General features: G+C 39.4%; 1 protein-coding gene across 4 annotated transcripts in view; it reads right to left on the bottom strand.

Moving 5' to 3' along the window:
* LOC112453862 (regulating synaptic membrane exocytosis protein 2) overlaps positions 1–15,785 on the bottom strand; it is a 57,908-nt gene that overhangs the window by 14,752 nt on the left and 27,371 nt on the right. For all 4 annotated transcript variants that reach the window (XR_003040670.1, XR_003040671.1, XR_003040669.1 and 1 more), the window contains exons 7-18: positions 15,504–15,696; positions 11,084–11,291; positions 9,564–9,821; positions 8,696–8,719; positions 7,305–7,569; positions 6,748–6,999; positions 6,266–6,439; positions 4,070–4,099; positions 2,577–2,733; positions 2,072–2,241; positions 1,809–1,981; positions 1,293–1,527 (exon numbers count right to left, since the gene is read on the bottom strand). Coding sequence is in view for 1 of the 4 variants with exons in the window: in XM_025014849.1 (XP_024870617.1) it covers positions 1,293–1,527; positions 1,809–1,981; positions 2,072–2,241; positions 2,577–2,733; positions 4,070–4,099; positions 6,266–6,439; positions 6,748–6,999; positions 7,305–7,569; positions 8,696–8,719; positions 9,564–9,821; positions 11,084–11,291; positions 15,504–15,696 (2,139 nt within the window). In the remaining 3 variants the exon portion in view is untranslated. The remainder of the gene's footprint in view (positions 1–1,292; positions 1,528–1,808; positions 1,982–2,071; positions 2,242–2,576; positions 2,734–4,069; positions 4,100–6,265; positions 6,440–6,747; positions 7,000–7,304; positions 7,570–8,695; positions 8,720–9,563; positions 9,822–11,083; positions 11,292–15,503; positions 15,697–15,785) is intronic.

Here is a 15,785-nt window from a genome sequence, read left to right as displayed (position 1 = left end):
GTCGTCGTCGTCGTCCTCATTGCCGCGGAATCATCGCGTTCACGCGACATATCGAATCCTCCCGCGAAATACGGCGTCAAATATTTAAAACGAAACTTCTCCACAAAACGATTGTTAAAGTCGACCCGGAGGCAATCCTCGACGTATAACGGTATACGATTCTTAGCGCTACTAGCTACGAGTCTCTCTGGCTTGAGTATGTACCCCTCGGAAACGCTGTACTCGCTGGTCTCGGAGTTGTAATATCTCAGCATGTTCTCGTCGACGGTCTGCGATCTCGTGAATGGTGTACACATCTTTTTGTACAACGAGCGTACCACTGCGGACTTGCTCCGTACGAGGGGATATAGGGTGGGACACTTGCTAGGGTTGTTGCTTCTGGGCTTGGTGGGACAATGACATTCGCTGCAAGGTACCCTAAGATTGTGCCTGCGCCTATTGCGCCTAGGGGGTGAGGGTATGGGGGATATGGCACCGGGTATTAAAACGTTTTTAACTGTCGGTCTGCAAACAATGTTTTTCATATAGAGACTTTAGCGCTCTTGCGGGAACACAACCAAAGGGTGAGCCCATTCCGCTTTTCATCTTTCTTTTGCTCCTTTTTTACTTTTTTTCTCCTTCTATTTAACCACGCGTTCGCGATCGATCGAACGCATATCGGTCATTAACATCTCAAAACTCGACTCTGTCGATTCGCCGAGAACAACGGGTCGGCATTTCAGAAGAGACACGCGGCGATCGATGTACTTCGCAATGCTTCTTCTTCTTTACTATGACGCGACGAGACACAACTACCTAACCGTTCGACCAACGCCACGCACTGATCCCTGCTTCCTTAGAATGGGGCACTAATTAAATGGACATTGACACGGTGCATAGGAAGTGCAATCTAATCGCTCCGTAAAGAAAGCGGGAGGGGTATCGGAAGACTTGACACGTACACAAGCAGGATGTGAAAATGTGCAACTACGGGATATTTTTAGTTGACAATGTCCATTTAATCCAGGGATTTTACTTGACTCAAGAGGTTGAGCCGATGAGTGTGCTATTCCTCAGAAGATTGATTTTAATGTATCGTGACATAAAAGACATATAATGATGCATTCTAATATTGCAGCGATGTTTAAAATGTACGATAAGAAATATATTTAAGATAAACACACTCGATGCTCAAATCCTCCTTTCTAACGGGATATTCTCTTGAATCTGCGTTGCGTTGCACATTGACTGCCGCAACGCGAGGTGGTCCGTATGGTAAAATAACGGAAATTTAATTATAAAACTATACTCACATTAATCTCGATCCACGTGGTCGTTCCGATTGCGTACTAAAGGCACTGCTCGTTACCGAAGCTATGCTCTCCATGTCAGAATCTCCAAGATCGAGTATATCTTTGTCGGGACTTAAGTGCCCCGTCCTCGGCCTGTGCAATCTGTGAGAGTGATGACTGTGTGGCAATGTTAGAGGATCGTGTCCCATTGAAGGAAGATCCGAGTCCGAAAGACCGCTGATGTGCCTTTCCCAGCCTGGGAATAAATTAATCAATTATTTAAGATATAATAATAAAAATAAAAATAAAAATAAAAATAAAAAATATTTTATATTTATTAAAAATAAAAAATAATAAATTAATATATCTATATTACATAGTATTTATAATATATTTATATTTATTAAAAGAATGAGTTATATATTGGCTATTGTATTAAAATATGTTTCTATTCATTCATTCTTAGTCCAGTAGTGGCCAATAAAAAAATATCAGACAAATACATTAATTTTTCCGATAGAAAACGTTGAAACTCACCTCCCATACCCATGCCCCTGTATATCAACTGTCTGTTGCGATGTCTTACGAATCGTATTGCTCGTTCGTCAAAATCTTGCGCGACTCTTTCCTTCAAAGCTGCTGGGATTTGAGGTAACTGACGTTTCTTCGGCGATCCAGTAGGTGTGGCAGTCGCCGATCTCGAACCGAATCTAAATAAGAGCAACGGTAAGTCCACAGTTCCAGTTCCCACAAGCTTGTAATCTAGATAATGTCAAAGAATTTTCCCTGTGATATTTTACCTTGTCGTATGAACATATCCATGCGAGTAGGGAATGGATCTATGCTCGGGTGGAGACAAGGAACGATGACCGGTGGGACTCTGAGATCTTCCTCGGTATCTGACACTCGAAGAGTCCATAGGTGCCGCGCTGTGCGACCTGTGACCCATCATTCCCCGATGGAACTCGTCCTGCGATACGTATTCAATAATGTACAAGGATACACTTCGATAAATGTTGTATATTTAATAACATGTGCTTCGATGTCTCAGGCAGCAATAGAGTATCAATAATTTTTCTTTTTTTTTATTCGCGAAAAAAATGGCTCGCAGAAATTAATTAATCATTAATTAATTTCTGCAATCCATTTTTTCTTAGTTAAAAAATTTGATCAAAACTCGAACACACACGCGCGCGCACATGCACACTTTTTCTTTCTTGTAACTCTTAAATCTCTCGATTTTAAGCACATCTTTGCAATCGGTACTCAAATAAAAATTAAAATCAAACGTTCTCTAACATTTACCTTACGATATGCCTGATAACTCGAGATAGAAGCAGGTTGTTGGTCACGAGAAATCATTAGGGCTGCCCTTTTACGTCCCTGAGGCGACATATCTCTTCGACTCCGATGTTCGCCATCGACGCAGAGTTCCCTCTCCGGCGGCGGGCTAGAATAGTGGCTGCTCCAGCATGCGTTCATTTTTTTTCATCAATCAATGAATGCTGCGTGGCTTACAAGTTAAATGAGGCGAGTGCTGTGATCTCGCGCTAAAATGTACATGCGGCCAGGATGGTGGGAAAGCAGAAAAGAAGATGTTCAAATGCTAGGAGTGAAAATGAGCTACGCAGCACCGAGGACAAAGTCGAAAACGTTGAGATAAGAATAAAATCCTCTCACTCGTTAATGCTATTTTTCAAATTGTCTTCGTACATATTTTGGCGCATAAGCGCGAGCTCGATTTGACTCCTCAGATCGCAAACTGCGAATGCATATCTCCTAATTTGGCGCACAGCAGCTCCAAGTTACTCGGCAATGCAGTCGAGCGTTCTCTTTGGTGTTCTCGATCTCGCGGGGCTCCTTTCGTTGCCAAAAATGAGAGTATGCGCGACAAAAAAGAGAGTGACTCGTCATAAATTAAGAATATGCCGTGTAAGTGCGTTCGATGAGTGCCAAGTACTGTGTAAGTATTACACATCAAAAGGAACGACCGTGCGAGATGTGTAAGATACAAAATCCAGAATAATTTTCACCATTTTTGGCAACAAAAAACAATATGTCGATGGGCAAGATAGTCACGAAAATCGGGCGAACTGCAGTCAAAGCTTCGACAAAACTCAATCCACCCCGGCCGATGCACTGCAATGCACTAAGCATTCTAGAAGCCATGTCTTGTCGCATCTAATATAATATGCGTATATGCGAGAAGCAATGACAGCATGACGTCTAAAGTGCCTACATGGATGGCGATTCGCTAAATATTCGCACTTGACATCTCGTTGTTCATTTCACTATGTTTTCGCGTCTTAACGAAAAACGAAGACAAAGGATAGAAATTGTCCCGGCAATTTTGTAACACCGAAACGTCGTGCATTGCAATATTCACCGACTTGCATGTGCGATATCGCGCGTGGAAAAGGAATTAGAGATTTTATTGCCGATGTTTTCCGTCACCGATGACGTCTGTATCACGGTCGTTGTTTCTTTCTTTTACCAAAAAAAAAAAAAGAAAGAATACTTTCTCTCTTCCTTCCCTCCCGTTCACGCTTGGAAGTAATATCCTTGGTCAAATGAAGATTTCTCGTGCCTTTGTTGTACGTTCTTAAATCAAATTAGCTACGTGACCACATCAATACACGTCTCGTTGTCTCGTCCCTACTACATCTCCGGCTTGAGATAATCTGTCGGTATGACTAACTGATCTACGCGCAATACATTAGAACCTAGCGGTGAGGATGCAAGACGTGTGACTGCGTGATTCGTGAAAGAGGAGAAGATATAAATTGTAATGGCCGTACCGCTTATAATTTGACGGCATATTATGAAACCTAAAAAATAAATCACAAAGCATACGATTAAAATCAAAATCAATGGGCGGTGGCGCGGCCGCGGCCGACGCGTCATTGTCTAATGTTTCTTATCTCTCCACAGATTATTTTACACATTTCAACATAAAACATTTTATCCGTATTTATATGAATTAATTTAATCTGCAAAGAATGTGTTCAACCCTAAACCTTTGTGTATAAACGCGTAATTTTTTTTTTATTCTAGCAATGTTTAAATATGGAATCGCGAAGGCGCGAAGAGAAATAGTATAAAACTTATGCATTTATTTTTTGTAATTCTCATACGTGTATCCGCGATTGACCAGAAAAGCTATGCGTACTTCGTCATAAATATAATAACGTGTATATACTCGCGTAGAATTATAATAAAAATATTTTATCAAAACGTGCACACATTGTCCATTATGTTAGTACCGCCGGCTTGGTTTGACGATGGATATGTTAATGTAACTGGCGAAACCCTTTCGAATAATCTCATTAAACGATATTGAAGGTTGTTTAAATATGTACAGGACGTCCGCCGCTCTCAGAGCAGGCTGGAATGTTTCAATTATTCGGAGAAAGCTTTTCCAGGCTAATGCGCGCTTAGGGATAGAAGCGTCCGCTTTGCAGATCGAAGCGATATAAAAGAAGCGCAGAGCGATGCCGGATAATATCTCGGCTTATCCCCATCTCTGCCACTCTACCTGCCAAGTCTATCGAAGATAGCCTACGTGTTCATTGAATCCACTACATTGATTCAATTTGCCGCGTGTATCGTCGATGAAAAAATTTATGGGCAAGCTTTCTTTAAAGCGAGAGCAAGACGCGTCATTGGAACAATTTCGTGAAATTTACTTGCTAAATATATGAAAATTATAATTGTTGTGAATACGGATATCACGAATTTTATTATGTAAACTTCGTTGTCGTTTAATTATAATTATTAATGATTAAACGTTCACATTAGGAAAGTTTCACAGGTTTCACATTTTCGTAACTGTATAATTTATTGCAGTTGCAAATATATCTAACTTTCTTCTCTAAGATCAATTAACTTAGCAGCGATTTTGCGCGATTCTAAAAAGGTTCATTATCACGAATAATTAACACTTTGGACAGTTATCTTCTTTTTTAACGTACACTATCGTTTCTTTCCTTTGCATATAAGTAGAAACTCGAAAACTTCAACACAAAAATCACTTTATACTCAAAAATAACGACCGGACATCATCATTAGAATATTAATATGGATACGAGTTTTAAGGCTGACTTCCGGAGCTAGCAACGGTCGTGAGCCAACTGCTATGTCAATTGGCTTGTTGCCCAGTTTTATAACTTGGCTTTTACCCCCTCTCGATTGACCCCTTCCCATTCGAGTCTTATCTTTTTTTTTTAAACTTCCGTTCGCAATCATTTATTTTATATATTCCTACTTGTCTCTATTTCTCCACTGCGCTTGGCTTACATTTTAGTCGTATAAGAAAGAAAGAAAATCAGATCTCTCTTATCGGAGCCGCTTTCAAAACTTTATACAAAATGTTTTTAAATTATAAGAAAAAACAGTTTTACAATAATTTCACGGCAAATAATCGATAAAGAAAGAACAGTTCAATAAAAAAAATCAACAAAAACTCCTTTATTGTACATTTATTTCAAGTCATGTAAAGTTCTCTTTAATCGCATAGATTGCATCAATGTCTGATTCTAATGGAAGCATTCTGACGGAAGGAATTCTGTGGGAAAATACCCTGTATCGTACGCCAAAATAACGTCTCCTTGTGTAATAAAGACCGCAATACAGGGAACGAGAATAACTATTATGCAACAATATAACGATGGTAGTTACGAGATCTGTAAACTAGATCCTAAGTCGGGGGCAGTAACTCTGCCAGATTAGTAATGCAGTTCCTACCGATCAAATATGCTGATTGTAACGTATTTGGGTAACTGCTACATTTAGTTCTCAATAATGTGTAAAGTATCAATTCGATACCTCGTGATTCTCGCATAAACGCTTCGATTTGCGTATGACGGATTTATGCGGTATTGGACGCAGATATCTTAAGCTAGTTGAGTTGGCTGATTTTCCCAGCGGTTTCAATATACTCTCTTTCGTTAAACCGGGAGATTTATATATACGGAGATTTTAAAAGATGGCCTTACCTAGAGGAACTGCCGATACTGCTTATGCTGGCACCGTCAGCCGTTCTTCTTTGTTCTCTCGACACGTCGCAATCCGTAATGTCGCACTCCGAAGTGTCGGAGTCACTTAATCTCGACGTGGTCGACGGTGGACTAAGATGACAATCTATCATGTCATCAGAATCTTGGTAGTGCCTAAGGAGTAAAAAATAGTTAATTATTCCAGCGTTAGACTCTGTTATTTTATCGCGACATTAAATTTTTTTTTTTATTTGTTTAGAAACAAAATGCCAAGGAATATAGGCCCCTCTTTGTCTTGAAATGCAGATTTCTAAGACCCACGAGATAAGTCACCGTATTATAATGTTACGTCATTTTACGCAGAGCGAGATATAACGTGGGAACATTGTCAAACATTCCGCAAGGGATTCGTATCGATGCGAGGTATTTATTTGATCGCTTTTAGCATTGGAACTACTAGCATCCGCGAGTGCGATTCATACCTGACGTGCCGGTGTTCTCCGTGAGCGGTCAGAGAATGCCATTCTGGTTCCTCGTTCAGGAGACATACTGCCAATTCCAGGACAGCCTCGCCGAGGAAATCATTCGCCTCGTACCTAGCGTAGTCCCAGACCGTAATCTCCAGTGCCCTCTTCCTCAGCTCCGAACGTCTGACTCCATTATAAACGAAAATCTGATTCCATCTAGGGTCGTTCGTGTTCGCCACAGTCTTCGTACGTCGTTTCGATTTTTCGCTATAAATGACATTTAAAAAGATATATAATTTTTCAAAGTACTCAAAAGATTAGCCGATAATTAAGAACAAAATGAGTCGCAGACCGAATAGTCACCGTTAAAGGATTACAAAACAAAACTGTAATATTAACGTACCTACGTCAAAGAATATATTTCAAACATATTTAGTTGCGTTTTTATGATATTCGAGTTACATTAAAATAAATATTGAGGCATTTACAGGTTCGCGCATATTTCTCCGAAATGTTCGATTGATCAAAAGTATTATCATCAAAAATACTGTGAAATACGGTAATTCACTCACCTTTTGTCAGGAAACAGAAAAACTTTGGCGTAAGGGTTTCTAGGTTGGCCGTTGCTCTTTGGCGTGAGCCCCGCGGCGCAAATTATCGTGACGATCAGCTGAAGTCCCACAGGATCGAAGCCCAGCTTCACCTGGATACTACCGCCCACGTTCGCATTTCCGGTCGGATGTCGGGAGTGTCGACCGCGTCCTTGGGCGTGCAGGTCCGGCGAGCCCGGCGACGTCACTAAAACCGAGGGTTTCTCACGCCTCGCGTCGTACAATTCTGCAAGTGATCGTGCAGCTTCGACTAGGATACAACTTGTTTTCGTATCTGCGATCTTGCAGCGATTCACGAGAAGTGTAGGTACGCGAGTTTCGTCACGAAGAAAATAACGAATAGAAGTAAAAGACGACAGTAAGTAAATGAAGAAGAAGAAGAAGAAATTCGGGTGATCCAATGAATGGACAATCTTTCATGCTTTCATTACCGTTAACACATTCATTGTTGGCATTGTTGACAGTGAATATGTTAACATTCGTGTTTGTATATACGATATACATATATTAAATAAATACTCAAACGACAGAAAGATTGAAAATGTATCTTCGAGATGTTCAAAGTAGCGTTTGAAAGATCGGGATGTCTGTTAGACGTCTATTCGAGAGATCTCTGCGTCGATCGGATACTTGAGTGTGCGAAATTATAGATGCGAAAACCAAGTTCTATCTCAGAGCGTCATCGAACCCCCGGGGATGTTGCAAAATCGATAAACTATTTCTGAACAATTCTGGAAACACCCACGTCTTTCGAAGAAGTGAAGTCCGCATGCACGGGTTCTCACAATCACGGAAATCCGTGACAACGAGCCACGAAAGGAATGAGGGGAGTTATTATGATAATAATGTTAGATCGATATATAGTAGAGATAATAGACAGTAGCGAATACAGTAAATTACACTTATCCATAAGGATTACACGAGGATACTCGTGATTTGTATTAAGTAGAGAGGAAGCACAATATATGCGGGATATATATATATCGGCATCTTTGTATCTTGTGTATATACATATAATATAGTTGTTGCTCCCATAAGACTATATACCTATGTGCTCTTTTAGCAGTGGGAGGAGGAGGAGGGGTGCATTAGCACTACAATCTACAACTACGTTAAACATCGACGGTAATACTCAAAACAGAATAAATAGTAAATCAATTTTCGTTGCTTCGCCATACGTCTTGTCGTAGCATCGAAATCACGACTCTGGAGTCCCGTTTGTTGAGATTTGAGATTAAAGAGAAATCTCACGAAACGGTCGTCGATAACGGAGATTAAAGGGCTAATGATATACAGGCAAGAAACACTGATCAATAGAAAATGGTTTAAAGAAAGTTTTCTGAGAGGCCTACCCCATAGTAAACATTTCTTAAGACCTGAAATGCGAAAAAACCATGTAATCAATAGCAATAGCGTTGCTTCTGATATGTTTAATACGTATATACTTATGCGGGTGTTAGTAGAATAGTAGAATAATGTTAGAGAAGCGCAATACGTCGTTTCACGTTTAATGGGATTTAATATTTCATCAGTCGGAATAATAAATTTCAACTCTTTCGTCTTTTAAAATTATTGAAATATATCATAGATATTACTATGCGTGCTATTTTTTTTCGGTATCGTATTGTGCTTGAAACTGCTTGAAACTTGTGCTTTTCTTATCCATTATCTTCCCTATAAATTTCACCTAAAACGGTGTCACAAAAGATTTACGGATTAAATAAGATAAACTATGTTAACTTTTTCTTCACCCAAATAAAAGGATGTAAATGCATTTCAGATGAAATACTTCTGATTCTCTAATAATCGCATTCAGCTTAAAACAACGCATCTTTCTAACACACTCTTTTCTAACTCTTTAGTACTACATCCAAACTGACATCCTGAGAAGAATAAATGCCGATCTACCTATAATGATCTATCTCATCCCTTTTAGATGTATAATCACCATTCATATATACATAAGATTTATTTCCTGTAGCGTCCATGATATTGATTAATTGTAAGATAACGGCACTATAAGCCCATGCACGACTACCATATTGTATCAAATCGATGGTAAGTATATTCAGAGTTGTAAAAAAAAAAAGATATGTATATTCCGAGTTTGAACGGAACGAGTCGGTGATAAAATAATCTAGATCACGACATTTGTGATACACAGAAGCGAAATCAAGTCGGAAGACGACTGGAAACGGAACGTGCTGTGTGCATAGTCACCTTTGTGGTGAGGCGTCGGAGGCCCAGAGATGGTCTCGTGTTTCTGTCTCCATTGGCTCTGAGCAGCGATTCTTCTAGATGCCATGGGTGTCGATGGGCCCGGTCCTGCAGGCGCCATCCCCGTTGTTATCGACGACATCTTTCTTTCAACTACGAGCTCAATCTGCGGCTCCAGCCTCGACTCGGCGATGATGTCGTAAACCTCCCGGAAGCTCTTGCCTTGAAGGAACCTCCCATTCCACGCGATTACCTCGTCACCTGAAACAGCCGCAGGAGATCGTCGAGCGTCGTCCGATTCGGTTCTTATGCACGGTCGTGGGAGCGGGAACGGCTTGCTCGCGATTGTTGCGAGCATTATCGACAAGCCGTGCGCTTTCAAGGCGTCAAAGCTGAAAGCACGGATTACTACGACGAAATGTTCGTGAAACGATCGAGGCACAGATCTTTCATTAATATACACGATTAAGAATGCTGACCGCCACATATATATGTCGCGGTCAAATATACAAATGACGGCATATAATTTACCTTTCCCAATTCTCAATAAATCAATAATAAACCTTTAAGTTTTCTTGTAATTTTATTAATTAAGTCAATGTAATAACGATCGATATTAGATTGTTGCAAATAAAAAAACAATTTTTTATTTGGAACGTTTATATTACAAATTTAATACATACTTTCTTAATCAAAATAATCTCCATCTACTTCAATGTACTTTTTCTAACGAGATACAAGTCCTTCAATGTCTTTCTGATAGAAATCTAGAGAACGAGAGCCAATGAATTCTCCAAAAGCAGTTTTTACATCGCCGTCTCTTTCAAACAATTTTTTCTTCAAAAAATAATAATCTGTGAGTAACAGATCAGAAGACTAAAGAGGATGTAATAGAAGCAATGTGTTATTGCTTCACGACAATGCTCGGCCACATAGTGCAAAACAGACTGTAAAAAAATTAACAAAATTGAAATAATATATAAAGTTCTCCCGCATCCTCCTTATTTTCCTGACCTGTTACTCATAGATTATCATTTTTTCCAGCATCTAGGCTTTTTCAAAGGAAAATTATTTGAAAGAGATGATGATGTAAAAACCGTTTTCGGAGAATTCATTGCCTCCGTTCTCCAAATTTCTATCAGAAAGGCATTGAATGACTTGTATCGCGTTGGAAGAAATGCATTGGAGTAGATAGAGACTATTTTAATGAAAAAAATATATATTTTGTAATATAAACGTATCAAATAAAAAAATTAAAAAAACCTACATTTTATTTGCAACAACCAAATATATTAATTGATTCAAAACCAATGATTAATTTCCGATTACAATTTCTCTGGAGCATAGCGGCAAGAATGTTTTGTAATGTAAAGTGTATCTCGTAACGTTTATCATGACGTTCATTACGTAAATTTCACGTTTTACATTTTGTTTTTAATAAACGCGTCGTAATTAAGTGCTCGCGACTTGGACGATTTGAACATTTTGCGAATTGCTTGATCCAAACTTTGTAATCTCCTTACCAGGTCTAAGTTGACCTTCTATGTCCGCCGTGCTACCCTTTTTCACCTTCTCGATCAAAGCGCCCATGGAACCATCTTCCAATAGTTTGCCACCGACAACTTTTAGTCCGAGTATACTACTACAGCTTCCGGAGCCGGCCGATTTTCGCAAAACCATGTGGCCGATAATCTTCTGACCGTCCTCGCTCACTTGCCAGGATAATGGATGCTACGGAGCGCGGACAGTATTTCTTTTACTGATAATAGGTGTCACATGCCTTTATAAACCATTAACAATACGGAATGTACGTCCGAATTCTGAATCTTTAATCCAAACACGCTTACATAGGAAGAAAAAACTAAGAGACATTTTATGCGACATTAGTTAATAACCCCAGTATGACTTAACGTAATTATAAAATATACAATTTGTCTGTTACGAAAGTAATTAGTCAAAAGTCGTTCTTATAGAAACTCGTTTATATAAAACTCATATAATTTTGTTGATTTCCAGTATTCTGACGTACTTCCATTATTGATCCATATTTATCAATTAAAACAAAACTAATAAAAAACAATTGCAACACACATCAGTTAACAAATATGTACTACTGAGAAATGCCTTGCATCTTGCAGCAACACATTTCTCTTGCGCGAACTACTTGAGCGTAAAAAATGTTATAAGATACAAATGTATAGTTTTTAAATTAGCATAAGATTTGAAAGGATACGCATAGGCAAGTTGTATCGATATAAAAAGAGCAAAGAGCAATGTATAATTAATTAGAAAATGGAACAACTCTAATTGTTCTAAAAAATTAGATGTTTTCAACAAATAAAAGACCATGGTTCATCTTTCACGAAGCCTTTCGGTATCCTCCCAAGACTGTCTTCGTGGTTTTCGGCGATCTAGGCATGTCGGAAAATTTACAGAGCAACAAGCAACGAGCGCGGTTGTAGTACGTATAAAAGCGAATAGTGGTGTTTCATGCGCTACATGCGTGACTAGCAAATATTATAATACGTAAGGCATTCTGTACTGCATGCATCTCGCACCTGTCAAATTTTTAATATCCGAAGGCCCTCGGCAATTTCAAATAAAAATAATATATATACATGTATTGCAGACATGCAAATAACACTGCGTGGTCGTCAATATCCGTAATATATTGCCTAAAAATCCTGAGCGTGATGTATCTTTATCTTTATCTGAGAACGACACGATTCACCAGATGGATCTACTTTAAGGAGAGGGGTCGCCTCTTTTTTTGGCTTCAGTCCTATTGAATGTTGAGCTTCTCAACATCTAATGCACGATTCACAGAAAGCTCGACGGAAAGTCTTATAAGACAGAATTTTAATTCAAATGTCTATCTGTAAAATTTTTACGGTTCACGTCTTTACACTGTAGAGGATTTAATACCAGCACTAATCCTGCTTGGACATTGCTGGAAAATTAGAATGAGTCATCAGTCTACACGATCGATCATATATTCTCAAAAGCTTACAAATGTCGATAAATTCAATTACATGTTTTTATAATCCATTTCTACTTTTACGCCAGTGAAATATTTAGAGTAATTTTAGTCGTTATAATAACGATGCTTTTAATCATGTTGAAAGTCCGAATTTCCTGTCTCAGATATATTCGAATCGCCGAGCTGGCAGGATTGAACGCCAGACGGCAATTATGATATTCCTCACTCGCGATTAAACAATAGTACGAATCTCTTTCATTTGTACAACAGCTAACCGTTACAGAATCGTAATAATTGAGGAGATATTAAAAAATCCTTTGCTCAGAACTGATCGACGACAACTAACGAGGTCGTCAAGCCTCGTCAGTTGCGATACCCTTTGGCCGCGATCCAATTTGATTAATTATGAAACAGATACGCTTTTCCTTCCGAGAACTGGCAACTTCGCCAGTCCTTTAATTGAATCGTTTTGGACCAGTAGTTTGCCTCGCGAAAAAAAATCACGTAAAATTTTCTAAAATGACTAAAATACACAGTTGACAAAGGGGCAACATCGCGATGCACTTTTACCGGATAAGAGGTGCGCCTGCCGGGACGCAACACGATTATCGATCGGACGCAATCGTGCGAATCAATTCCCGCATCGCCAAGTCCCGTACCTTTCTCCTTCGATTTGTTCGGCGAAGTCAGTAGAAATCAATCGCGCTCGATGGTATTTAGTTTCCTCGTTTTTGCCTTCATGCATCGCAATCAGTTTCCACTTTTGCCCCCGAGAAAATAAAAGCAAGCCTCGAGTTACGTGACTTGTTTGAAAACAGGAGTGAAAAAGATTGATCCCGATCGAGTTGCTTCAAGAGATACGTAAGTCGTTGCCAGATAAATTACCCGATTGCCGACCGTTTACTCGGGGAATTTAATCTTGGTTATTTGCTTCGTATAATTGGACCGCGACCCCCGCAGCCTATCTCCTTCGTATATCGAACGATGAGCCGTGCACGCAATATTTCGCCCATTCAAACATAAACTTTACGAAAATGCTCAAATCGACATCTGTCGGAATCGCGGTCGTAAAATCTATTTTCCGGATAACGTATGATTAGTGTAATTTTCTTAACGTCTTCACGAATAATTTACTTTTAAAATGGTATAAATCTTTATTTATTTGTCCATAATGGCGAAGAAATCAAGTTTTATATTGTTATAACGTTTGGAGGGTTTGAAGGTATCGATCAGTGTTATAAATTTTTGCTAATCCCGACTAAAATAGATATCAAATCGAATCATCTTCATTTCCATTGAAGTATTCGTAATCGACTATATAATTTGACTTCGTTTTAGATATCAAAGGAATTATCCTATATTATTTTAACAGAAAGAAGTATGCAATAATCCATAATCAAATCGTGATTACTACTTATTATCCACTTTTGTTATCCGCGGAGTCTATTGATTCGTTTATACAAAAGAATGTCCTATTTCCACAAAATAGCAATCACAAACACACACACACACAAACACAGACACATCTTTATATTAAACTGGCGAATAAAAGTAACAAGAAGGATTTTATAAGGTAATACCAAGTGCCATTTTCTCTCTCTCTAGATATTTCCAGAAGAGTTTACACGCCGAATACTGAATCAATTACCTGCACCTTCTTGTACGTTTTACGTTATACAATGTAACTTACGAAAACTTAATTGGACGATCGTACTTTAACTTGGAAGTGGCGTAAAAGAGAAATGAATGTCAGAAATTATATTCATTATTTAAAACTACATAAATCTTCTTCGTCGCTATTAAATCTGTGTCATTGCGAAACTCGAGGAAAATTACGGTAGATTTTAGGCAAAAGAGGCACGACGGAATGGAATCGAAAGAAGTCTGACGCAAGAGAATTGTACAGAGAAGACGATTTTCTACTTAAAACTTCTGAATTCGCGGAATATCGTAGACGGCAATCAATAAAAAATTTTATTTTTTTATTTACTGATCAATGTTTGCTAACAAATGCTCAATGACGTATTATCGATAATCTGAATCAATTTGAAAGTCGAAAGTGAACGATATTCCGTGATTTCAGCTTCGGAAGCTTGAATTTTGTATCAACGCAGTAAAGTTGTACAAAAGAAAACCGATATAAATCATAAACAAACCTCGATATAAAAACAAACACAAGCACACAAGCCTTTAAGCACGAAGTTTAGGGTTAATCGAGCAAAAGAGGTTCTCTCTCCTGTCAGCATATGTAGAAAGAAAAAAAATTAAACGTTCAAGCATAATTTCGTAATTACGGCGTGTGTAATATATATATATATATACATATATATATATATATACACACACACATATATATCTTTCTCTCAATTCGCACATCGATCGGTATCAGTGGTCTCAGCGCGATCAATTGCGTAATTCTCCACTCCCTGAAACTTCGGCTCTCCTGGCACACGGTACACATTGTAATCCGAAAGTAACTAATTACAAGTGCTGCACGCTAATTACATCAATTAGCAAGCCACCTCGTCCAATGCATCTCTTCGCTACGCTATCGAAGCTATGGAGCGAGAAAGAAAACAACCGTAATTCCACTTTGGACGACGTATTCCATTTTGGATCCGCCGCGATTGGCGCTTGGAGTAGATCGCGCGCGGAAGAGAGTGATCATTGCCGAAATGATTTATCTATGTTCCCGATCGGTCGCAATCGTGCAACAAAAAGCGCTGCTGAAAAAAACCCCTTTTACTCGATCCACCGGCGTATTGTTCCTAAACTCTTGTCTATCCTCGCGCGCGCGCGTGTGTGGGACTCCGCCTTCTACATCACCGATCAACAGATCGACTCCGATCTACAAGTCGCTACAACTCGAGAAGCGTTCTCTAGCAGTTTTATTTTCTTTTTTTTTTTGCTTGCTTGCTTTTTCGAGCCGGTTGACGTTACTCGCTCGTAACCTGGCCCCGTACCTTGGGCAGATCGCCCCTGTTGCTGTCTTCACTGCTCGTGAAGGTGCTAGAAGTGTCTATCCCGGAGTCTTTGGTCGCGCTGTCTTGGCTACCCTGCCGATCGGCCTCCCAAGACCATTCCTCCTCCTGAGGGCCGCCGACATTGGTCCCACCGTCAAAACGCACTGTCTTTTTCCCCCTTCTCTCCGTGAACCTGATGGACACGCCACATACACACGAGGACGATAGGTGGTTGGTGCCTCTGTGTGTGTGTGTGTGTGTGTGTGTGTGTGTGTGTGTGTG

This window comes from Temnothorax curvispinosus, unplaced genomic scaffold (assembly GCF_003070985.1).
Source record: "Temnothorax curvispinosus isolate PA1 unplaced genomic scaffold, ASM307098v1 QBEX01004747.1, whole genome shotgun sequence".
In the NCBI taxonomy this organism is placed as follows: domain Eukaryota; kingdom Metazoa; phylum Arthropoda; class Insecta; order Hymenoptera; family Formicidae; genus Temnothorax; species Temnothorax curvispinosus.
The sequence above is the reverse complement of the archived record's forward strand: the minus strand, read 5'-3'. Positions and strand labels throughout refer to the sequence as shown.